The 24,941-nt window shown below is 45.8% G+C and overlaps 3 protein-coding genes across 8 annotated transcripts; 2 read left to right on the forward strand and 1 right to left on the reverse strand.

The window, feature by feature from the left end:
* Positions 1-3,079: 3,079 nt before the first annotated feature.
* LOC138242063 (GTPase IMAP family member 8-like) lies at positions 3,080-9,659 on the reverse strand. The gene is made up of 3 exons (XM_069197016.1): positions 9,583-9,659; positions 5,421-6,098; positions 3,080-4,096 (listed from the first exon to the last, which is right to left on the reverse strand). Exons 1-3 carry the CDS (start codon positions 9,605-9,607, stop codon positions 3,312-3,314), a joined length of 1,488 nt encoding a protein of 495 aa, XP_069053117.1. The 5' UTR covers positions 9,608-9,659; the 3' UTR covers positions 3,080-3,311.
* A 2,904-nt stretch (positions 9,660-12,563) lies between these two features.
* LOC107076253 (GTPase IMAP family member 7-like) lies at positions 12,564-18,227 on the forward strand. 6 transcript variants are annotated; one of them, XM_069197041.1, is made up of 3 exons: positions 12,798-12,948; positions 13,568-13,612; positions 16,650-18,227. In XM_069197041.1, the coding sequence occupies exons 1-3, from the start codon at positions 12,924-12,926 to the stop codon at positions 17,459-17,461; spliced, it is 882 nt and encodes a 293-aa protein (XP_069053142.1). In that variant the 5' UTR covers positions 12,798-12,923; the 3' UTR covers positions 17,462-18,227. The 6 variants fall into 6 exon arrangements, with proteins under 6 accessions (XP_069053143.1, XP_069053142.1, XP_069053139.1 ...); XM_069197038.1 differs by having other exon boundaries at positions 12,799-12,948; positions 13,559-13,612; positions 16,647-18,227; XM_069197039.1 differs by having other exon boundaries at positions 12,799-12,948; positions 13,559-13,612.
* Positions 18,228-21,052: 2,825 nt separating this feature from the next.
* On the forward strand, positions 21,053-23,663 carry LOC102686634 (GTPase IMAP family member 7-like). The gene is made up of 2 exons (XM_015359691.2): positions 21,053-21,429; positions 22,570-23,663. Exons 1-2 carry the CDS (start codon positions 21,420-21,422, stop codon positions 23,388-23,390), a joined length of 831 nt encoding a protein of 276 aa, XP_015215177.2. The 5' UTR covers positions 21,053-21,419; the 3' UTR covers positions 23,391-23,663.
* The last annotated feature ends 1,278 nt before the right edge of the window (positions 23,664-24,941 follow it).

Here is a 24,941-nt window from a genome sequence, read left to right on the forward strand (position 1 = left end):
CTTGGCTTAATGCACAGCTGTGTAGATGTCAGAAATCCAAAGGTTTGTGCAATGGTGTGACAACAACAGCCTCATTCTGAATGTTAAAACAGTTTCTGATCCCAGAGCAATTGGTGATCACTCACAAGCAGTAATCCACAACAAATTTATCACTCAGGTCGACTCATATAAGTACCCAGGAGTACACAGAGACAGTCACCTGTGCTGGACTACTCATGATGAGAGTGTTTGCTCCAAAGATCAGCAGCTCTTACATTTCCTGCGAAGACTAAGAGTGCTTGGGGTTCGACAGGAAGTAATGCTGCTCTTTCACCGTGCTGTAATCGAGAGTATTATCAGATACGGTATTACAGTGGGGTTTGGTAATCTATCAGTTCATTTAAAATCACAAATTACCCTCCTCATCCAGATGGATTTGAAGGTCATGGGAGTAAAACAGCACCCCTCCCTGCAGACAGTCTTTGAAAAATCCCTCATCAAACAGGCAGGAAAAATGATATCAGATCCTTCCCACATACTCAACTCTGAATATCAATTTCTTCCTTCTGGCAAACATTTTAGGGCTCCCAAATGTAAGTCAAACAGATACAAACAATCCTGTTTTCCACTCTCCAACACAATTTTGACTCTTAAAACCCACTTGAGTGCAATATGTTTTGTGATGTGTTATAAAAGTTACATGTTGCTATATGTTATACTGTACATGTGCAATAGAGTGATGTGCAATGTTCCTTATTTTGTTTGCAATAGTATAATGTGCAATGATTTTCTTCTCTTTTTTTGCATTCTATTCTAATTAAATGTACAAGAGTGCTGGGTGTGAGGGGGTCTGACGGTGCAGACACTTCCTCAGCCAGGTGATTTAAAGAAAGGAGGGAGGGTGGTTTTGCTAAAAAGCACCTTAAAGCTTCTGTGGCCAAGTGGCAGAGGTGCTGTGGTCAGATGAGACCAAAATCAAACTTTTTGGTAGGAATGCAAAATGGTACGTCAGGTGAAACCCAATACATCTTACCATCCAGAGAGCACCATTCCTACAGTAAAGCACGGTGGTGGCAGCATCCTGCTGTAGGGCTGTTTCTTTCCAGCTGGGACTGGGGCACTTGTCAGGACAGAAGGGAAGATGGAGGGAGCAAAACACAGGCAAATTCCTGAAGAAAACCTGCAGCCCTCAGCCAGGAAGTTGAAAATAGGAAGACGGTTCACCTTTCAATACGACGATGACCCAAAGCAAGCGTACAGTGGCTGAAGGAGAGGAAGGTGAGTGGCCTGGTCAGAGCCCCGACCTCAATCCCAGTGAGAATCTTGGGAAATGACCTGAATGTCACGATATTAGTTCCCCCTCCTTAAGGGTGCTCCAGCCCTTTCACTAAAGACTTTATTCTATGCACCTGTTCCCTATTCCCAGCCCACCTTAAAAGCCAGGCGCTGACGCTCATCCGGGCTCTGCAACTGATTTCCATATTGTGCGAGTCCGGGACCAGGAAGCGCCTGGTCCCGTTAAGGTTTTAACCCTTGTTCCTGTTCCTTGTCTGCCGGTTCCGACCCGGCCTTCGTGGTTTTAATTCCCTTGTTTTGATGGATCTCCTGGTTTTGGACTTACTCATGTGTTTTTGGATACTCTAAGGATTACTCTTTGGGATTGTTCGCCTCGGCCACACCTCCCCCGTGCACCAGCGCACCTTGGACACGCCCCCCTGTCTTCTGCCCCGTATGCCTGCATGACGTTTCCCCAGTGTTCCCCCACTTCGTCGGACTGTGTCGTCCGCATAGGGTCCGGAAAGAACTGTTCGTTACACTGAAAAGTCCAGTCCATCAACAGTCACCACGCAGCCTGAACAATTCTGTAAGGAGGGACGGGCAAATATTCCTCCCTCTAGGTGTGCAGAGTTGGTAGAGATGTATCCAAACAGACTCAAAGCTGTAATTAAAGCAGGTATCAGGCAGGCAATAGAAACTGTCTTGCACACTTATGGTTTAAGAGTATTTTTCAATTTCAGTTCAAGCTTTATTATTCACTGGGGGAAAGTTTTTCTCAGCGCAGTGCCATAAAATACAACAAAAGACAAACATCTCCAACAAAGAGGACAATACAGCAGTGTTTCAGCAGATCAGAGAGAATAACTTCACATTGTCTGAGAGAGATATTGCAGAGGGGGTTAACAATTTCACACCTGGGAACAGAGGTGTCTCCAATATGGGAACAGTAAATTCACACTGGAAGGGGTGAAACACACACACACACTCTATAATGCTCTTGGCATTCTTTACAACCATCTGTTTGTAGACAGTATTTAACTTGATAGGATAAGCCCTAATTATTATGCTACTTATATTGATTAGTTTTAAGATATATTTCATACATACTGTACAAAATACATTTCTGAGGATACAAAGAAATGCAACAGCACTGCAACAAATTAACAAATACATTAAGTAAATCTTATTTGTAATGAGTCAACTGACATTAAACAGTCATTACAGTAGTTGACTCATTGTGCTGATCAAAATTTGTCACCAGGAGGGTTGATCAACAGGGAGTCCACTATAAGAAAGACAGACTTGTAGTGTGTGGCTCCCACTGAAAACACACACTGTACCCCTCTCACTCGTCTAACTCGTCAGGTTACAGATGACTTGAGATTCTTTCCAATTCATCTCGTACAGCCTGAACAAGCAAGTGCCTATTCTCTGACACCTACTGTAGATATCATGTCAGGACACCAGGGTCAGCACCCCTCTCTCACTGTTAGCACCCCGGGATCGATAGTGACCAGCGGTCAGACAGCAGGCTCAGCACCCCACACTCACTGACAACACCCCGGGATCATTAGTGACCAAGTAATCATGACCTCAGTCTAACATTTAACTGAACAACAGCACATCTTAAAACACTTTTACATCCTCTCTCTGGGAACTTTTATCTGTAGAGGAGAGGCCCCCCACCCTACTGCTCCACAAACAGATAACAAAGTTTATTTCTTTTGTATCAGATTAATCCTTTGCAAAATAGCGAATTTTTCTGTAAAACACAGTTTTGGAAGTTTCATCTCCACATCTACCAATTCAAAAGCACAATTAGTTTAATAAAATGTCGGTCACATTTCACAGTCCAAAAAAGCACTAATGATCTTTGAAAAAACTTAATTGAAAACCAGAAAGAAATAAGAAATTTCCCAAAGGGCCGGAGTCAGGCTGCAGGTCTTTACATCTTCATCTCACTGTACGAAGCACCTCCTCACTGCTGGCTCTATTGTACTGCCCCACACTGCTCCAACACCAGCCCCCACTGCAGCTCCCACTCCTATTCCCACTCATATTCCCACTGCTCCAGCCAGTGCTCCTATTACTGCTCCAGCCAGTGCTCCTATTACTGCTCCTGCCACTGGGCAAACTGTTGCGGCTCCTACTATAGACCAACTGTTTGTATCTGCCTGCTTTCTGGCTCTTTTCTCCTCACGTCTCCAAACCTCCAGTTTCTCTTCCATTTTGCGCATCTGTGCCTCTTTCTCCGTCAGGATCATCTTCTCAACCATGTCACAAAGCAGCTCGTTTATCAAAGCCAACAGCTCCCTGACCTGAGAGCTGTCTCCCCAGTCAGTGTTGTTGAAGAGGTGACACCTGTTCCCACATTTCTGAATGATCCTCTGCAGGTTCCCATCCTGCTGGACAAACTCCTGGAGACTCCTGCCTCTCAGCCTGTCTCCGTGAGTGAAGAGGACCACCGTGTGCCGGCTCACCCCCTCTCCCAGCAGCTCCTGCAGGGTCTCCACTGCTCTCTTCTCCTGCTGGGAGAAGCGGCCCAGCTGGATGACCAGGAGGACAGCGTGGGGTCCAGGGGCAGACAGCTGGACAGCTCTCTGGATCTCTCCTCTCAGATCCTCTCCAGAGAGCTCAGTGTTGAACAGGCCTGGGGTGTCGACCACAGTGACTCTTCTCCCACACACCTCTCCCTGCGCCTCCTGGCTCCTCAGAGTGAGTGAGGTGGGGCTGGTCTCTGATCTGAACGCCTCTCTGCCCAGGATGGTGTTTCCTGCTGCACTCTTGCCCACTCCACACATACCCACCAGCACCAGCCTCAGAGTCTGTGCTTCAGTATCTGTAACATAAGCAAACAAGACTGTTAAAGTCCATTTTGACATCCTTAAATAGGAACTAATCTTACAGATATTCAGTATAGGTTTGCCCTGTAGTCTGTGAGTGTTTGTTCAGGGGGACACACCTTGATTTTTACAGCTGTGTGAGAGACATAGCTCTGCTTTCTTAACTTTATATTGAGATTATATTTATACAGATTCCCCAGTACCCTGTCACCAGCTTTGTATTTTGTGCACACAGGCACAGCATTCATGTTGTCCTCAGAGCTATGTATACTGCACAGCCTGTGGGATACAGGATCACTGCTCCTACTGTTGCTCCTGCAGTGCGGAATAGCTCTCGAGCCAGCTGGTGGTAGTGATGGAAAGGGTGATTTACAGGAATGAGACCTGAATAAGGAGGAACTGGACAGGAATCCTGGTTAGGCCAAGTTCTTAAACTACTGAAACTGGAAGTGAGAAAATACTTCAGCAATACTTTTGAGACAGCCTGGGAATGTGAGCTGCAAAAGCTAGAAATTGGTTTACTGTATATTTGACCAAATGGAAATGAATGACCGATTTTTTGCTCTTTATGCAGAGCTGTAGAAATCTGAGTTGTTCTCAGATCTCTTATCACTTGATGATTTTTGAATAATGTGAATATACTGACCATAAGTTGAATTCTAAACCTGTTCTAGAGCCCCCATTACCCCAAACGAGATAATTGAGGCGATTGTGTACTTTGCCATCCTGTTTCCCTTCTTAATGTGGACGTTAAGATCCTTGCCAAATTTCTAGCACTTCAACTGGAATCCGTACAGACCTCCATTAGCTGAACAGATCAAACTGGTTTTATTTTAGAAATGTGTATTTAGATGTTTCAACAGGGACACTCCCTTGTCTCTTCTGATGCAGAAAAAAGCTTGAGTAGGACTATGTAGTTCAGGTGGGTAGCTGCGTCAGCATGCGTAGGCTGCAAAGGAACAAGTAATAGGTTTATTCCATGCTGAAAAAAAGAAGAAAGAGAACACAACGTTTCGGCCGTGGAGCCTTCTTCAGGTGTCAGGTGAGTAGGACTATGCTGAGTAGGATTACTAATTTAAGATCATGAATCAATTTGGCTTCGGTTCCATTTTTGTTACTTGGATCAAACTGTTATACTTAAGCATGTTGAGATCTTCTAGCCCCACACTGCTCCAACACCAGCCCCCACTGCAGCTCCCACTCCTATTCCCACTCATATTCCCACTGCTCCAGCCAGTGCTCCTATTACTGCTCCAGCCAGTGCTCCTATTACTGCTCCTGCCACTGGGCAAACTGTCGTGGCTCCTACTATAGACCAACCGTTTGTATCTGCCAGCTTTCTGGCTCTTTTCTCCTCACGTCTCCAAAGCTCCAGTTTCTCTTCCATTTTGCGCATCTGTGCCTCTTTCTCCGTCAGGATCATCTTCTCAACCATGTCACAAAGCAGCTCGTTTATCAAAGCCAACAGCCCCCTGACCTGAGAGCCGTCTCCCCAGTCAGTGTTGTTGAAGAGGTGACACCTGTCCCCACATTTCTGAATGATGCTCTGCAGGTTCCCATCCTGCTGGACAAACTGCTGGAGACTCCTGCCTCTCAGCCTGTCTCCGTGAGTGAAGAGGACCACCGTGTGCCGGCTCACCCCCTCTCCCAGCAGCTCCTGCAGGGTCTCCACTGCTCTCTTCTCCTGCTGGGAGAGGCGGCCCAGCTGGATGACCAGGAGGACAGCGTGGGGTCCAGGGGCAGACAGCTGGACAGCTCTCTGGATCTCTCCTCTCAGATACTTGTCAGAGAGCTCAGTGTTGAACAGGCCTGGGGTGTCGACCACAGTGACTCTTCTCCCACACACCTCTCCCTGTGCCTCCTGGCTCCTCAGAGTGAGTGAGGTGGGGCTGGTCTCTGATCTGAACGCCTCTCTGCCCAGGATGGTGTTTCCTGCTGCACTCTTGCCCACTCCACACATACCCACCAGCACCAGCCTCAGAGTCTGTGCTTCAGTATCTGTAACATAAGCAAACAAGACTGTTAAAGTCCATTTTGACATCCTTAAATAGGAACTAATCTTACAGATATTCAGTATAGGTATGCCCTGTAGTCTGTGAGTGTTTGTTCAGGGGGACACACCTTGATTTCTACAGCTGTGTGAGAGACATAGCTCTGCTTTCTTAACTTTATATTGAGATTATATTTATACAGATTCCCCAGTACCCTGTCACCAGCTTTGTATTTTGTGCACACAGGCACAGCATTCATGTTGTCCTCAGAGCTATGTATACTGCACAGCCTGTGGGATACAGGATCACTGCTCCTACTGTTGCTCCTGCAGTGCGGAATAGCTCTCGAGCCAGCTGGTGGTAGTGATGGAAAGGGTGATTTACAGGAATGAGACCTGAATAAGGAGGAACTGGACAGGAATCCTGGTTAGGCCAAGTTCTTAAACTACTGAAACTGGAAGTGAGAAAATACTTCAGCAATACTTTTGAGACAGCCTGGGAATGTGAGCTGCAAAAGCTAGAAATTGGTTTACTGTATATTTGACCAAATGGAAATGAATGACCGATTTTTTGCTCTTTATGCAGAGCTGTAGAAATCTGAGTTGTTCTCAGATCTCTTATCACTTGATGATTTTTGAATAATGTGAATATACTGACCATAAGTTGAATTCTAAACCTGTTCTAGAGCCCCCATTACCCCAAACGAGATAATTGAGGCGATTGTGTACTTTGCCATCCTGTTTCCCTTCTTAATGTGGACGTTAAGATCCTTGCCAAATTTCTAGCACTTCAACTGGAATCCGTACAGACCTCCATTAGCTGAACAGATCAAACTGGTTTTATTTTAGAAATGTGTATTTAGATGTTTCAACAGGGACACTCCCTTGTCTCTTCTGATGCAGAAAAAAGCTTGAGTAGGACCATGCTGAGTAGGATTACTAATTTAAGACCATGAATCAATTTGGCTTTGGTTCCATTTTCGTTACTTGGATCAAACTGTTATACTTAAGCATGTTGAAATCTTCTGTTCCTTCTTTAATAAAACTACTTAATGTGTGTAAATGCAGTTCCCCCTCTCGCTGTTTATGTATCCACTGATGTCTGTATCACACACTGTTGTGATTTCATGTGATTTTGTGGCTCTTGTGTTTTGCTTGTGTGTTCTTTACTTGTGTAGGAGCAGCCAAAGACATTTCCACAGCAGTGGACAGTACAGTATCTATCTGAATAATAAAGATTGTTTTAACCAGAAGGAGGGAGAGAAGAGACGGGGAATTCTCACCCCAAGTAGCGGACTGCTTAAGGTTTCAATCTTAAGGATTCAATCTCTAAATCAGTTGCCTGGGGACAGGAAGCTCTCTCAGTGTTTTCACCTGGACAGTGAAGTGGGACACAGACACAGCGATGTGAAAAAGAAAGTACAGCCCCTTACCATTCTGTTTCACACATGAAGACTTTTCTGACCTTCATCTAGTCCTCACCGAGTCCCAACAGTAGATCTATCTCACCTCATGTGACAGATACACACAGGTTTTACTTTATCATTATTAACCTGAAAAATCAGCCTACATTCAGAAGCCTAGGGTGAAAAAGCAAGTGCACCCTTACTGCTTCCATACCAGTTACAAAGGTGGTTAGAACCAGCTGCTGCTAAACAAGTGCAGATGACTACTTGATCAGGAAGTGCTTCCACCTGTTCAGAAAAAGTGTTTCCTGTTAAGCATGGATAACATATTTTTATCCCTAAAAAAAGAAAGATGGTTTTCCTGTAAGTGCTCAGTAGGATAAACTGCTGTTATAGCTATACATGTACTGTATGCATGTGTTATGCAAGAAGGTACCTCTACAACACACTGTATGTTGTTGGGTCACTACAAATGAAGCATGTCAGGGCTTCTCCTGCTGCACCCCAGAGCTCTGGAATCCTCTTCCCAGGAATATCAGAGTCACCTTCTCTAAACTCCTTCAAATCCAGACTCAAACCCTTCTTTAGAAGAGCCTTTACTGAACTGGTCCCATTCTTCACCCCTCTGCTCCCACTGCTTAGTACCACCACCTAGTGCCTCCTCTGGTCACGGTCGTCATCCCTCCTCTAGAGGGCGCTCTCACTTTTCTTGCATTTACTTTTTCGGCACATGCACCTGTCCAATGTTACCCTCTTAAGTCTGGTGTCTTCGTGGTTCCTGGCTCAGCTTTGGCAGCCAAACACCCGAAAGCCCTCCTACCCTGGGGTCCAGGAGTGGCCCAAGGGCACAGGTTTCAGGTTCTTATTCACGCTGATCTTTCGGGACACCCTACAACGTACCGTAGACAGCACATTATACACACTAATAACAGAACAATAAACATGTTGTAGTGAAAAACAAACATGGCAGACCATGCAAAAAGCACAGACGTGTATTAAGGCACTGCAGTTAGCTGTGGAGTATGTGTACTGCAGCAGGAGAGGAGCTATTTTCAAGGCTAGTGCTCTGTGCTTTAATAGTGTGGTACCTTTGGCAGACGCAGGGGGAAGAACAGTCTGTGGCCGGGATGGCTGCGATCCTGAATGAGGAATTGGGCTTCATTGTGACAGCGGATGGTGTGGATCTCACCGAATGATGGTCCATCACATACTATAATCCTCTGTGTCCTTGCCACAACCCTTTGTAGCGCATCTCTGTAATGTGTGGTAGTACTGCTGTACCACACAGTGAGGACACTAGTGAGGACACTTTCCATGGTGCTGCAGTAAAAGTTCTTCCCCATACCGCATTTCTTTAAGCACCACAGAAAGTGCAGGTGCTATCGTGCCTTTTTCAGACTGGCTACAGTGTTGCGAGACCAGGCCAGGCCAGTGGAGACCTGCAGGCCGAGGAACCTGAAGCAGCTGGCAATTTCCACTGCTGTGCCATCGATGTTGATGTAGGTCTCCTGAATCCACAATGATCTCTTTTGCCTTGTTGATATTCAGGGTCGGGTTGTTGTCAAGACACCACAGTCACTCCTATACACAGACTTATCTTTGTTATTGATCAGCCCAATAACTGTGGGCGATGTAGTTGCTGCTGTATGTGGCTGTACAGTCGTAGGTGAACAAGGAGTACAGTCTAGGACTGAGACAGCAGCCCTGGGGAGTTCCAGTGTTTAGGATCGCTGTAGAGGAGATATTGTTGCCCGTTTTCACCACCTGAGGTCTGCCCATCAGGAAGTCCAGTTTCCAGTTGCAGATGGAGTTACATAAGACCAGATTCCTGAGTTCTGGGACACATTTGGTGGGAACAATTGTATTAAAGTTAAACACAATCAACCTTAACAATTAATGCCTTTAACTAGTTAGTTTTAATGTGTTTTTATTGCTCCAGCTGTAACAGTTTCAATTCTAAACTGAAGCCTGAGCTCTGGTCCCTGAAACAGGTACATAACCCTGTGACACCACACAAGAATCAGCAGCTCTCATACAGGAAACTGGTTTCCTACTGTAGTGGTATAATAAAGGGAAACATATTTACCGAATCTGGAGTACTGGCCACCCATGTCTGCAGCGTGTTGATCAGCTCAGTGAGTCAGTGTGCTGTCCTTATCTCTGTACCCACAGTGTGAGAGACTGCTCCTCTGCTCTCAGACTTTATTACTCTGAGTCCTCAGACACACCCAGTAACTGGCTCAGCCAATCACTGCAAGACAACTTCTGAAGGGGGTGAAACTGAAACTTCAGGATGATGTGATGTAAACTCTCACTAAGATCCACTTTGTAACAGTCTTTCTGACTCACTGTATACAGTTGTGAGATAGAGTTTGTGAACCCTTTGGAATCATCTGTATTCCCGCATTAACTATTAATTGTGATCTGATCTTTATCATAGTTATAATAAACATAAACTGATTACACAAATAATACAATCATACTTTTACTTGTGTATATTGAATACATTGTTTAAACATTCAATGTCTGTGCTGGAAAACATATGTGAACCTTTAGATTTAGTAACTGGTAACCTCCTTTATCAGTAATGATCTCAACCAAAAGTTTCCTGTAGCTGCTGATCAGTAAAGATGATTCCAAAAGGTTCACAAATTTTTCTCAACTGTAGCAGAATTATTCTACAGCCAGTCGTGAACATTTAAAGATTCTAGTTGTGCCAAAATACTGTGGTCAGCAGTTATTGCCAGATTTTACCCAAATTGCCCATCAGATCTTATTACTTGTGAATTCTAACAAAGTTATAATACAAATTCTAAAGTGCACTTGCCTATTTACACATGTACAAGTCTCACGCCCTGTAGCACATCACTATGATACAAGCATTCAGTATTTCTCCGTCATAGTCAGGTGCATCTTGCATTTGGTGTTACTATAACCTCACCATCATGCTCATCCAGGACCAGAGTTCCTCTCGCCTCTCCAGCCTCAATCTTTCACTCAAAGACAGCAGCTCTGGGCTTCAAACTGCGTTTTTCTGTCAGGTTTCCTGATGTCACCAAGCCCTCAGCCTCTCGCAGCAGCTGCAGTGGCTACCCCCTGGCAGAGTCATCCTCTTTCTTCCTCTCCATACTCTCCTGCACAATTCTCCCTCCCGCTGCAATAAGGGCCCAGTTTCTCTCTGCTGTTTTGCCTCTCCCCTGCCCACCCCTCTTTCTCTGTTCACGGCAGGAGCCCCTGTCACTGTCCCACTCTGCCCCGCAGGCAGATCTGGGCTTCCTTGCTCGCCCCCACGCTCGGGCCGAGCGGCTACAACAACAGGAAACTTCCCTCCTTTTCCCTTTGTCAAGGTGGAACTATGCAGCGCGATTCGTAAGGTGAGCACAGGTGGAGGATGGGTGTTGAGAAGGAGGATGAAAATGTATGCACTTAAATACACAAACACTTGCACACAGGTACAGGTGTGCAGAGCAGGTTGCATCAAGTCTGAAAGAGAAAACGCAGACAAAAATCTCACTATTTTTGAACAGTCAGGAGGCAAGTCTTAGGGTTATTTGTGAGAGAGTTAAGAAAACGCAGTTGATGAGCAATAGTTGCAGATTCATAGGTACATCAAAGAAAAGCAAAGAAATAAACTTTACAGTATGTCTTTCCTGTACAGAGCCTTGTCTGTATCAATAATGAGAGAGAATAATGTGTGACAGTGGGTGTGTCAGTCTCACACAGGACAGTGTGGACAGTGGGTGTGTCAGTCTCACACAGGACAGTGTGGACAATGAGTGCACCGGTCTACATAGTGATTGTGTGGACAGTGCAACAGAGGACAAATACCTATAAAGGATCCATATTGTTGGTCTATTAGTGGATATAAAGCACTGACATTTCTCAAATATATTTCATTTCTCTACAACCTTTTTCACAAGAGAATTTTTAATACTTTCATTCTTTCATGCAAAGAAAAAGGAGATCAACGTGTTGGTTATGGATTTTACCACAACGGCCAGCGTCTCCAAACTCGTTTCCGCTCATGATAGCACTCACCTTTCAGCACCAGCAGAGACAGGAAGGCAGACCAGCTGCAGAGCTTGTTCTTCACCTGACGCGAGTGCTGTGGGTTCCTGTTTGTTCTCTTCCTGGCCATGTGAGCTCAGCTCATCAGCTTCACAACCAGTATACAGGCTGCTTTACATGTACTGAATTTCGAGAGCTAACAGATCACCCCGTCTGTGTTTTCATCAGCTCTTCAAATAAAACAAGAGGCCTTCATCCACCCAGCTAACTGAGAAACTGGCTGTGGTGATGATAATCCCTTTATACTGCCACCATACCCACTACTGCAGTTTCAATCTGAAACCCTTCTTGGGTCCCTGCAGATAACTGACGATTCCTGAGCTGTTTTCTGTTGTCCTGAGCAGTGCAGATTAGTACAGTGCTGTGTGTTCTGGACATTAACTGTCTTATTCTTTCTGGTTGCATGACATGGCCTTACAAAAAGCAGGTTTAATCTGTTTTAATTTGTTGTCTAACAAGCAACAGCAGAGCAGTGGTCCTAACAGAGCTTACAACACTTCTCCAAATCTAAGTGCTGTACGCACCGTTTTAACATCACCACAGTTTCTCAGTTAGCTGAGAGGATGAAAGCCTCTTGTTGTATTTCTTTTAGTTTAATGACTTAATGACAATAGGTGCTGAAGCCGAAAGATACAGAAATTTAAGCTTTTATAAATAAGTTAAAAACAGAGCAGTAATAAGGGGAGGAACTTTTAATCTGGCTGATATACAGTAGTTAGTGGAGGAATCTGTACTTGCAGTCTTCCTGATTTATATCAATAATCTAGTTTCTGGCGTCATCAATAAACTAGGGTGCTTTATAGATGATACAAACTAAGGCAAAGGGAACAGCAAAGAAAATGAAAAACAAACTATTTTCACTGTTAAGAAGACCGTCTTTTTACAACTGTTCTCTGAAGAACTCTAGAACTTCTGTACCTGTGCCTGGAGTGTGAGATTGTATTCTAGATTAAGATGAATACACTGTACAAGAGAGCTGAAGCAGGTTTTCTTCAATTCGTACCCCTTCACAGTGTAACTGCTGCTGTGTGAGTCCAGGAGACACTGCTGAACACTGTGGCTGTGTCAGAGGGTGTGTTTATCGCTGGTTCAGGGCGTGAGAGCAGAAGGACAGTCCCACACAGCTGAAACAGACACACAGACACAGGCAGCAGCAGCACTCTGACTGATCAGCACAAGAGCTGGAGACATGAGCGGACGTTTCACATGCCTTGGTGAGTCTGTTTAGTCTGTTTCCATTGGACTCGGTGCACCTCAGAGGTTCAGGTATAAAGACAGAGGGATGGTAACTCTCCACAGTGTTGAGACACAGGCAGCAGCAGCACACTGACGCCCTGAACACTTCAACACTCTGCAGTCATGAGTGATAGAACTCCTCTACTGGGTGAGTCGGTCTTGCCGTTATTTCTACGATTACAAATCAGGCAAAGAGACTAATAGTCTATTTCTGTCAAGCACACAAATTACTGAGGGCATCTTCCCAATGCAAGAGTTAGGAAAGTGCAAAAAAACATGACTACATGAAAGGAGATAGGATTATTTTTAATTGCTTAAGAAATAACTACCTACAGAACAGGACAAATGTGCCCGTTTCTTCCTTCATTTGAAGACAGTCAGTTCTGCTCTGCTGTTTTCACCATGTACACTAGATATAGCATGAGGATTCTGTCACTACCACTGTCTTTATAACACGAGCGAGTGCCAGGGAACTGATCAGTCACGTACGAGCAGGAATAAATACTGTTCAACACCCTGACATTCCATAAATTGTTTCAAAAATATTTTAACCTAAATAAGTTTTCACTTTAAAATTTAAATATAGTTTTATATTTGTTGTCATTTAAAAAAAAATAATTGTTTAGAAAATGACTACACCTAGTAAATAGTTCAGACTCTGTCTCTTAGTGGCAAAACTGTTGCATTATATTCTGGGACAGTTCTGACTCCACAGTTGCTTGTGCTGTATTTGCTCTGAACCACATTACTTCTTATAGTCTTCACAGCTGGTGGCAGTGAACTGGGTGATGTCTCATTAAACTTACTTGATGGTAAGTAGAGTAGAAACCAAAACAATAGTCATCATACATTACTGAGTAATGTTACTTGTCAAAGTTATATATCAAGAGCTTCTGAACTTGGTAAACAGTAACAGCTGATATATAAATATCCCATAATATGATCAAAATAAGAAAACCAAGCTAGAAAAGTTCAAATACAACTTAAACCAGATCAACTCAATAATTTTCTATGTCCATGGAAGTGACCTGCTGGCTATTATTGTGGAAATCCCAATCTATTCGATTCATATGGTTGAATTCTTGTATTTTTCTTTCTGTATCGTTCATTTTATATCTTGAATTTGCATTTCCTGTTTGATTTTGTCCAAAACAATGCAGATTAGTTAACCAGACGTTCTCCATAAGCTGTAATTGACCTCGGCTTCAGTCCTCAAAGAGGTCTTACATTCAAAACAGATCATACTTGTTTACACCTGAATTACACCCCAACACAGCTCCACTCCCCCATCACTGGTGCTGAACTGGTGCAGTGCTGGCCCCTGACTCCTCACTCCCTGTGTTTCTGCCCACGACATGGTGACTCTCCCAGCTGCATCCTGGGAGATGCAGACTGGAGCTCTGGGACCTTTGCTTTGGCTTCTGATTCACTGGGGGTTCTGCCTGGAATCCATTCTCATTATTCAATCATATCAAATGGTCCAGACAGGCCTGGTTTGACCACTGTTATAGGTCATAGGTTATACACCGCCATTCCTAACACAGACCTTACTACTGAAATACTGTACAGCCACAGTCATCTAGATACACCGACATTCTTGGTCAGCACTGTTAAAACTAGCTCCTGGAAAGTCTGCAAATATGAAGGAGAAAATTCAAAAGTCATGTCAGATCAGTCATCATCTGGCATTTCAAGGGTTGAGGAGAAGGAGCTTTCAAGTTTAAGCATCCGGGAGTTGATGTTGGCTATAGAGCGAGAAAGGGGTCAGAGAATCTGAGAAACCTGCTGAGAAATTTGAAGAGCAATGTTATCAACTAGAGAGCTCGGCAGCTGTGCAGAAGGAGTCGTTGAAGGTGGAATATTTGAGGGTTAGGGCAGGAGAGCCATTAGAGGTCTGGCGCTCAGCACACAAGAGACTTGAACTCAAAACCCTTAGACGTGAATGAGATGTGCACAGGGTTTAAACAGAAAAGGGAAAATTGAATGATAGAGGACGGGGAGAAGCACCCTGTCGGTTTACATTGAAAGATGCTGGTTCAGCAGACTTTACATTCACGATCTCTCCAGACTTCACATCGTTAGTACTGCTTTTTTCGTAGCTCAGCATTAATAGAAACAAACTGTTCACAGGAGTGAGATTGTGACTGGGGCATTTTTTACTGTGTTGGCGACTCGGTGCGCTTCAGCAAAGCGGGTGTGTCGTGCAATAGTGCTAGAAGTGTTAGCACTAGAACAGGTTTTGTGTGCTTACAGTACATACAGTAACATTTCCCAACTATACATTAGTGAATACCATCAAACCGGGGTTTCATCAAACAACCGGCGATAATAACTTAAGCCTGAGTTTACCTTCGTGAAACGGAGTTAAGATGAACTCAGCTATCGCGTAAAGTCTAACCCGGTGAGAAAATCCCGACTAAACCTGCTTCGCGAGGCAGCTTTCTATATTGTCAAAGAAAGGAGCATTTACTGCACAAGAACAAAACGAAAAACCTGATTGAAAGGTCTGACGGTAAGAATGTCCTGATGTAAAAGATCAATGTTGTGGATTTCTCGTTTATTTTTTAAATAAAACAACAGTGAACTCACAGTTGCTAGAGCAGAAATCGTTAAGAGTCTCAATCCTGCGTGCGAGCGGTGGCGTCTCTCTAAACTAAAGCTTTTCTTTTGCCGCTCTTCTTCCCTGCGCTGGGGTACAGCGGTTCCATTTGTCCCTTGTACTTTCTCGTTTTTAGACTTGTTCATTTTTAATTCGCCCCTTTTTGTTTCCGTTTTTCTCCCTTTCTTCTACCTACTTTTTTTTACCCGTTTTGTAACCATTTTTTTCTGCGTTGGCTCACCAGCCTCCCTCCTATTTTTCGCCTGGGAACCTCGCTTGTTCACATAACGAGCTGTCCAGTATCCAGCCTGTATCGTTCTCTCTCCGGAATCTCTTGATCTGACGTCTCTCGCTGTTTTCTGTTCATCTTAACCGGCGAGGGCACGACAGTAACGCGATAAAAAACTAAATACCGGAGGGAAGATTAGGAAATGTATGTATTTCTTTGAACCACTATAAAGTATGGTGGACCCGACGCGCCTACTACTGTACAAAGGGGGATGTCCCCTAGAAAAAGGTCACTCTGACCCAGGGACCAGCACTATGGCACCGGAGAAATTACTTTTCAGAGCGAAGAGCGTGCCGCCTACACCAATACCACTTACACATCAGTTTTCCCTGGACTTGCATTACAGTAAAGCTTTACTTACCTTCAAAGATCTAACTAGAACAGGATAAGGTGTTTGCATTGCTGTACTACTGTGTGCTCTCAGTCCTGACCTGTTGTAGGGCTCTGTGCTCTCAGTGCTCACCTGTTGTAGGGCTCTGTGCTCTCAGTCCTGACCTGTTGTAGGGCTCTGTGCTCTCAGTCCTGACCTGCCGCAGTGCTCTGTGCTCTCAGTCTAGATCTGCTGCAGTGCTCTGTGCTCTCAGTGCTGACCTGTTGTAGGGCTCTGTGCTCTCAGTCCTGACCTGCTGTAGGGCTCTGTGCTCTCAGTCCTGACCTGCCGCAGTGCTCTGTGCTCTCAGTCTAGATCTGCTGCAGTGCTCTGTGCTCTCAGTCCTGACCTGCTGCAGTGCTCTGTGCTCTCAGTCCTGACCTGCTGCAGTGCTCTGTGCTGTATCAGTCAATCGTTATCAAACACTGAGAAACAGTGTGAGAGACTCTTTTCCTGCACAGTGTTCCTGTTCTAAAGACTGAGGCATGTCTCTGTATCATGACCCTGATTAACCTTGATGTGTTATTTCATCTTAGGTTTCTGTTTGACTTACATCAAATACATAATCACAGTTTACTTGTTATTCAGCAGGAGAGGAAGATTCAACAGAGATCAGGATCCTGCTGCTGGGGAAGATTGGAGTGGGGAAGAGTGCATCAGGAAACACCATCCTGGGGAGAGAGGAGTTCACATCTGAGCTCTCTCCCTCCACAGTAACACAGCGGTGTAAGAAGAGGACAGGAGAGGTGTCAGGGAGGAGTGTTGCTGTGATCGACACTCCAGGCCTGTTTGACACAGATCTCTCCAATGATGAAGTCATACGTGAGATCCTGACCTGTGTCTCTCTGTCCTCCCCGGGACCCCATGTGTTCCTGGTGGTGATCCAGCTGGGCAGATTCACACAGGAGGAGAAGGAGACAGTGAAGCTGATCCAGGAGACCTTTGGAGAGAGAGCAGTAGATTACACCATGGTGCTGTTCACACAGGGGGATCGACTGAGGGGTAGAAGTATTGAGGATTTTCTCTGTAGGAGTGATGATCTTAAGCAGTTTGTCAGTCACTGTGGGGGTCGTTATCATGTGTTTAACAATGTGAATCCAGAGAACCGCAGTCAGGTGACAGAGCTGCTGGAGAAGATAGAGGAGATGGTGGAGAGGAATGGAGGAGGCTGTTTCACCAATGACATGTATCCAGAGGCTGAGAGAGCGATCAGGGAGGAACAGGAGAGGATCCTGAGGGAGAGAGAGCCGGAGATCCGCAGACAGGAGGAGGACCTGGAGAGGAGATACAGGGGAGAGGAGCTGGAGAAGAAGAAGAGAGAGCTCAGGAGACAGGAGGAGAGAAGAGCCAGAGATAAAGCAGAAATAAATTATGAATTTAAAAATAGATGTTTGATTATATGAGGACGAGCAGCCATAGGAGCAGCAGTGGGAGCAGCAGCATTGGGAGCAGCAGCATTGGGAGCAGCAGCATTGGGAGCAGCAGTGGGAGCAGCAGTGGGTGGACCAATAGGATTTGCAATAGGAGCAAAATTAGGACTAGCAGTGGGGGGCACAGTGGGGGGCACAGTGGGGGGCACAGTGGGGGGAGCAGCTGTGGGTTTAGGAGGATTGTTGAAGTTTAAGGATGAAATACCGGAGAAATGCCGAATTCAGTGAGAGCAGGTGTGTTGGTGTTGTGATGGATCAGGGACTGAGGCAACAGATCCAGGAAGAGTCTTCAGTCATCAAGGTGGAAATACACCTTAGAAACACAGAACAGAAAAAATCAAAATACCCCTGTCTGCACAAAGACAACCTGAAGGGTTGGATGCACAGACAGCAATAACAAGCAAAATAAAAATAAACAACAATAAAAATAGAACAATAAAATATCATACCTTCACGTTGAACACAGGCTTTCAGTCTGAAGTGGAGAGTCTGCAATCTCCAGGCCAGATCCAGTCCATTGACTGACCCCAGCCAGCCCCTGAGGAGTGTGTGTGCTTGGACAGTATATTAAAGGAGCTGCTTATAATGTAATCAGGAGCTGTACTTCTGTCACTCCTGCAGTTGAGGTGCTGGTCATCTTAGTTTTGAGCTGTTTTTATGATTTAAGGCTGAGAATCTTGTAACTCAAATGTGTGGACGAATTGTTATTTCATGAATAAAAGATTTGTTTAATAAGAAATCCTAGTTGTTACTGACCAAATAGAATTATTTTGAACTTTGTGTGTCCAACAAAGAAGACATGATCCGGGTGTGTGTGAAGCAGACATTTCCTTTAGTACTTGTGCACACTGGAGCCAAAGCTGATGAAGCACTGACTCCACTCACTGATACAAAAGGAGGCTTTTTACACAAAATGACAAACAGAAAACCCACCTGATATCAGACACGCCCACGGAAGGAGTGATACTGCATCAGACACACCTACATTGGGTCAGACGTGTGAAACTTTTAGATACACCTATAATTTTATCTTGCAATAAACACAGAAAAGTACAATATAGTAAGGGTACAAATCTCAATCAAAGGGTGCCTGAAAAATATCAAGTTGAGACACATAAAATATAGTGTATCACAGGTGATACTGTATCAGACACTCACAGCGGGAATGATACTGTATCAGACACACTCACAGCAGGAGTGACACTGTATCTGACACAGGTACTAAAAGAATTTCCTGACTTAAAGCAACTAAACTCTGTCTCATAAAAAAATCAAAACAGAACAGAAACTGAGAACAAACTCTGGTGCTGTGTGCGAGAGATCAGGTCTGGGTACGTGCCGTTTGGCTCATGCAGTAGCAGTTTGAGGTTTCTGTCTGCACGTCTCAGGACTTCTGACTGTCCTCTGAGCAAGGACAGCAAAGAGAGAGTTTCATTATTCTAGTCATTATGAAAAATACATACTGCACCACAGCCTGTGAAATGAGAAGCTTTAACTACACAAAAACGAGACGTGAGCTGTTTTCTCATGTTTGTGGGGTACTGTACACGGTGTAAAGGCACTTTCATAAAACCCATTTCGATGCCTTGAAATAATACACTGGAACCACAGAAAGACTGATCAGACTAGGGCAGTGCGTCCGCAACAGTCTGGGACCGGGCTGCGCCTGTATCTCTTAGGATTAGAATTATTTTCTGGTCTACCCGTTAGCTCAACCAATCCTTCCATAATAAATGATTCATAACTAGAGTCAGGGAGATTGTTTTTGCTAGATGAAGGAATAGCAGAACAGGAAACAGTCTTAACAAACCCAGCACTCTTAGGATTGTTGCTGCTGCTGCTTACGGTTCAAAGACATGCAATCGGCAATAACATGACCTTTTAATGTGGCAGTAAAAACATTCACGCTCCTCTTTAGGATGTGGGGGACTAGTTTTTACTGGGGGAGACCGAGCTTGTGAACCGGGAGCAGACAAAGTCTTCTCCGCAGACACAGACATGAAAACGTTTCTGTGCGTGAGCACAAACTCATCTGCCAAAACAGCAGCTTGCGATAAAGAAGTTAGTTTGTTCGTTCAAATACACAACCACACGTTCAGGTAAACAACCTTTAAACTCCTCCAGCAAGACTAACTCACATAACGAGTTAAAATCATTCACTTATCAAAGAGAAAGCCCTTCTCTCTAGCAAATTCAACGAAAGTGTGGCTCAACACTTTCTGGTGGTTTCGAAATCTTTATCTATACGCCTCAGGAACCAGTTTGTATGCACGTAGGATTGCAGCCTTCACAGTATCATAGTGCAATATTTCTTCTAAAGAAAGTGTAGAGCAAACTTCCTGAGCTTTGCCCACTAATCTACACTGCAACAGCAGTGACCAGACCTCCTCAGGCCAGCGAAGCGATGTGGCAACGCGCCCGAATGCACCAAAGTACGAGTCAGCTTCCGTCTCCCTGAACAGAGGAACTAAAGCACTGTGCTTACTTACATCGAAGGTGGTAGAGTGGATCATGCACAAGAGACACGCTAGAGGCCTCGGAGTGGGGCGGCTGCGCAGCAGGAGCATTCCCTCTTGCTTCTGGCCCAAGCTGTCGGAGCTTAACCTCTTTCTCCGCCTCGATCTCCATCTTACGAATTGCAAGGCGCAATTCAAATTCTGCCTAGTGCTCCTGGGCTCTTTCCTGCGCCCCCGGACGAACTTTCAGGCGAGTCTCGCTTTTTGACCCAGTGGAGACGGGAGAGAACGGATCAAAGGGAGGCAAGGTGGCCTTGACCTCAGCCACCCCCGGCACCTGGTCCTGTTCTTCTACAACCATAGCAGGGTTAGCACCGGTCCCAGGAGAACCGGCGTCCTCGCTCGCTAGTGCAACGACCTCTAACTCCACCACCTATCCATCACAGCTCTCTTGATGTTCCTTCTAAGAGCTTCTCCGATGCCTGAATCCGGAAGCGATCGGCAACTTGGAGCAAATCGTCCTTCCTACACCTGTCCAGCTGCTCAGAGGAAGGTTCCTCCACAAACTTTCGCAAATTGAAAGGAGCCATAACTACCTTGCGTGAGAAACACAATCCAAATCTCTCGATCCAGTCCTTATTCCACAAAATACCAAACAACACTAACCAGTCCAAAAACGTACAAAAGTACAGTGTGATAACAAGGGTTGGTGCAAAAAGTGATTATTTAAAGGTGAATAAGTGACTGGTATGTAATAAGACACGATAACACACAGGGGTAGGGAACTAGAGTGGTGCTGAAGAAAAAAACAAAACAAAATGGAGCTGGCTAAGAAAGTTATGAAGGTCTTCCCAGCGGATATTGAGGAACGACAGAGCGATTGTACATAAAAATAATCTTTTATAAGAACTGCCTTCCCAAGCGTGCTGTGGAGCCCGGTGCGACACCCTGTCCGCTCACTGGCGCCCCCTGGTGGCTGTGGCAGATCCGACCGGTACCGGGCGGCTGGCAGGTGTGGTCGGAAGCGGCCCGGTCCGGTATCTGGCCCGGAACCGGGGTGCTGGGCTTGCTGGTTCTTCTGCACTGGGTTTTCAGGGAAGGAGTAGGTAAACGTTGAGTTAAACGCTGAAGGGTGAAAAGAAGAAACGCAACTTTCGGGCGTCTCCGCGGTTGTCTTTAAAAACGAAAGCAAAAGCCGTTTTTATTTCGCGATTCTGAAACCCCAGAAGAACAGACAGTGCGCTGCTGCCTGGAGCCGGAGCCGTTTTTTTTTCTTGTTTACCGTCTTTTTAAAATAGCCCCCGGGTTTCTGTCAGGAGATCGGCTGTGTGACGGGACTTTGCTCAGGGGCTGGTGTTCAGCGAAGAGGATTAACACCGTTTTCCCCAAGGTTCCAGGCCAGCACCCGAACCGCAGAAACACACACACACCGGTTCAAGACGGGAGTACCGGAGTCCGGCAACTGAGGCGTGAAGATGACCGCGGGTGAGAGTCTGGCTTCTCTCCTAAACCTGCGCTCAGAGCGGACCGGGTTTTAATGGGGCTATTGAAAATAAAACGGTGACCGCTGTAAGAGTACGATATTAGACATACAGATGAAAAGGCTCGTTTAGGACCGCGCGTTCTTCTTATGTGCACTGGATATTTCTAAAAGACAGACTGGACTGAATGTAATATCGGCATGGTCCATCCTTTAATCTAGAGTGGATTAATGTCCCATCTATTACTTTACCAAACCGGCCTCTCTTCTGATGTCTTTCTTATGTCTTTATGTCGCGATACGCGAGTTGACTAGATTAGTTGCAGTGCTGGTTAGACTCCACAGCGTTTGCAGTTTTCCGCTGGCAGACCCGGGAGAGGAGACGGACACGATCAGTTTAGAAGCGCTCAGATCAGTCCCGTCTCTCATTGTCCACCAAGAGGAATAGGACGCGGTCGCCAGGCAGGATGACGGCGCAGGTCACCCGGCTGGACCGTGTTATGCTCTTCGGGACTGGTGTGCTGTACAGAGGAATTAAACAAGCTGATGGGACAAGACAGAGAGTCCGGACCCAAGCACCTCTTGGGTATCCTGGAACCAGTACCGGAAGTGCTTTTTAAAACGGAGGGAAAATAAAAAATAAAAACACACGTTCAAAGTCAGACTGGAGGGTCGGATCTCTAGCTGCAGGTCGACCGACAGCAGCTTTGTCTTGGAAAAGTGTGTTCAAGCTGTAAAGAGAGAGTACAGAAAGATTGAGCTGAGCTCAACTGTGACGCGTTAACAATCGCGTAAAAACTTGGTGAGGAGTGAAAGTTTAATGTCATTCCCAAATGCCTTCGAACACATTTTAACACGTAGGACTTTAGCGCCTTTTTTTCACCCAGAGTGCTGTGGAACAAGCTACTCAGCCCTGTTGTTGGAGCTGACACCCCAGCTCCTCTGAAGGACAGTCACCAGCGCTTTGATCTGACCAGCTGTTTCCTGAAAGATGTCAGTTTCACTATCTTCCCTGGGCAGCTTGTTCCACTCTCTCACCACCCTTTGTGTAAAGAAGTGCCTCCTGTTTTTCTTTGACCCTGTATTCACGGTGTGTCCCAGTTTTCTGCATGAATTTGACTCATTGTAAACGGCCTGTTTTTCAGTGGCCTCAGACCCTCTCAGAGTAGTGCTGGTTGGGCTCAGCGGAGTGGGGAAGAGTGCAGCAGGAAACACCATCCTGGGCAGAGAGGAGTTCAGATCAGAGACCAGCCCCTCCTCACTCACTCTGAGGAGCCAGGAGGCACAGGGAGAGGTGTGTGGGAGAAGAGTCACTGTGGTCGACACCCCAGGCCTGTTCAACACTGAGCTCTCTGACAAGGATCTGAGAGGAGAGATCCGGAGAGCTGTCCCGCTGTCTGCCCCTGGACCCCACGCTGTGCTCCTGGTCATCCAGCTGGGCCGCTTCTCCCAGCAGGAGCAGAGAGCAGTGGAGACCCTGCAGGAGCTGCTGGGAGAGGGGGTGAGCCGGCACACGGTGGTCCTCTTCACTCACGGAGACAGGCTGAGAGGCAGGAGTCTCCAGGAGTTTGTCCAGCAGGATGGGAACCTGCAGAGCATCATTCAGAAATGTGGGAACAGGTGTCACCTCTTCAACAACACTGACAGGGGAGACAGCTCTCAGGTCAGGGAGCTCTTGGAGAAGGTGGAGAAGCTGGTGGAGGAGAACGGCGGGGCCTACAATCCCATGACCAAACCACGCGCTGTGGGCAGGTGGATGCTGATCCACCTGGTCTCAGTGCTGGCAGGGATGGCGGTAGGGGCTGCCACGGTGCCCAGGGAACAAGCATGGGTGGCAAGGGCGGCACTGGGAGCCCTGATTGGGGGATTGACAGGCATCTGCCTCTCCAGCCTCTCCAGCTTCCTTCTTGACCTGGGAACACGGAGATCTGCCGGCTCTGAGGAAGACCGCCGAAAAGACCGCTGAGGATCGCAGTGACCGCTAACAGGCCTCTCCGGCACAGCTCCGGGGTCTGCAGGAGGTGACCGCTGGGCTGGACAGGCAGCACGTAGTGGTGACCATTGTCCACTGTGCAGCATGTTCAACACGGCAACAGGACCAACTGGACAGTTCGGAGACCCAGCCCGTCTGTGAGTCAGTAAACCGGACAAGGTCATCACTGTCCCTTCTGTCCTACAGCACAGTGACACTGGAAAACTGCTGCACAGCTGAATTTCAATAAAATACAGCAAAAATAAATGTCACTGTTCCTCATTTTGTTCTCTTTAACATCATTATTGAATCACCTCATAAAACACAAGATTGAAAGAAATATAAAGGTGTAGTTTAAGTATTGTATAAAAAGGGATCGTACTAGTTTTATCTGCTCCACGTATTTCCTTCATCTCATCCCCAGCACTCTCCCCAGCTGTACTGTCCCTATGGAATCACAGTGTGACTTCCACTACTTCTTCACTGAGCAATTAGCGGTTTGTTAAGCAATTGATTTCTTCCTGTTGTAGCCCTGATCTGCCTGCAGTGTCAGGTGTGTATGTTGGGTCTTAAAGACTTGATTCCTTTACCGACACAGTAAACACAATCACTTTCTTCTTAAATCCCTTTTTTAAGAATCCATATGAAGGCAGTTCATATTCACCTAATTGAAGTGGGACACATATACATGTTCAGGGTAATAGTGCTTCATTCCTTCGGGGAATGTCTGTAATACTCCCTGGAAAATGTTCCTTTAGCTGCGTCCTGCCAGTCACCCTAAAGGGCTCAAGGTCTGTTAAAGTATGATAAGAACTCACTTTCTAAAGCCAGCAGTATTTTGTTTTCTCCTTAAGAAGCTGTTTAGATCAACTTCAAGGAACAGGATGAAAACCATCTGTCTATAACAAAACCACCCCCTTTCATGTACTGTATAGTACCATGTGTATCTACTGTATACTGCATATAATAATAATAATAATAATAATAATAATAATAATAATAATAATAATAATTGCTTACACTTATAAAGCGCCTTTCTGGACACACCACTCAAAGCGCTTTACAGGTAGTGGGGATCCCCTCCACCACCACCAGTGTGCAGCCCCACCTGGGAAACTGTAGCAGACTGTAGGGCAGTCTCTACTCAAAGCTGTGTGCACGGATATCCGTAAGACTCTTTTCTGTTCTCTACAGTACGTCCATGGCCGTGTCCCCGTTCCCGTGTGACGTCACTCGCTGGGCGCACGGCTCAGGCTCAGAATGCTGTCTTTATGTCGGCAGATCATTTTTCAGGAGAATGTGTCATTCTCCGCTCGCAGCTTTATGAAATTGAATTTCTTCTCGTCCCCCCCTGCACAAAAGTAGCGACACGTCGCGCTCCTTCATGCTCGACTCGAAACGGGCGGAGTAAACGCAGGAAAACTTGCCAAACCTTCTCTCTGTTTATTCAAAGCTTTATGCTAATAAATACTGTATTTCATATCGTCTGTCCCAGTTCAAAGTACGCGGAACATAACGCGTTCTTTCACGTTCATGCAAAATCAG

Source organism: Lepisosteus oculatus, chromosome 12, assembly GCF_040954835.1.
Source record: "Lepisosteus oculatus isolate fLepOcu1 chromosome 12, fLepOcu1.hap2, whole genome shotgun sequence".
NCBI lineage: Eukaryota > Metazoa > Chordata > Actinopteri > Semionotiformes > Lepisosteidae > Lepisosteus > Lepisosteus oculatus.

Bases quoted from the DNA above. Each gene is read 5' to 3' on its own strand.
- LOC138242063 (XM_069197016.1), bottom strand. From the start codon at position 9,607: ATGGGTGGCCAGTACTCCAGATTCG. The intron at 6,099-9,582 runs GTAAATATGTTT...CTTATGTTACAG, and splicing joins TGGCCAGTACTCCAGATTCG to ATACTGAAGCACAGACTCTG. The intron at 4,097-5,420 runs GTTGGTCTATAG...CTTATGTTACAG, and splicing joins AAAGCTGGCAGATACAAACG to ATACTGAAGCACAGACTCTG.
- LOC107076253 (XM_069197038.1), top strand. From the start codon at position 12,924: ATGAGTGATAGAACTCCTCTACTGG. The intron at 12,949-13,558 runs GTGAGTCGGTCT...TACTTCTTATAG, and splicing joins TGATAGAACTCCTCTACTGG to TCTTCACAGCTGGTGGCAGT. The intron at 13,613-16,646 runs GTAAGTAGAGTA...CTTGTTATTCAG, and splicing joins CTCATTAAACTTACTTGATG to CAGGAGAGGAAGATTCAACA.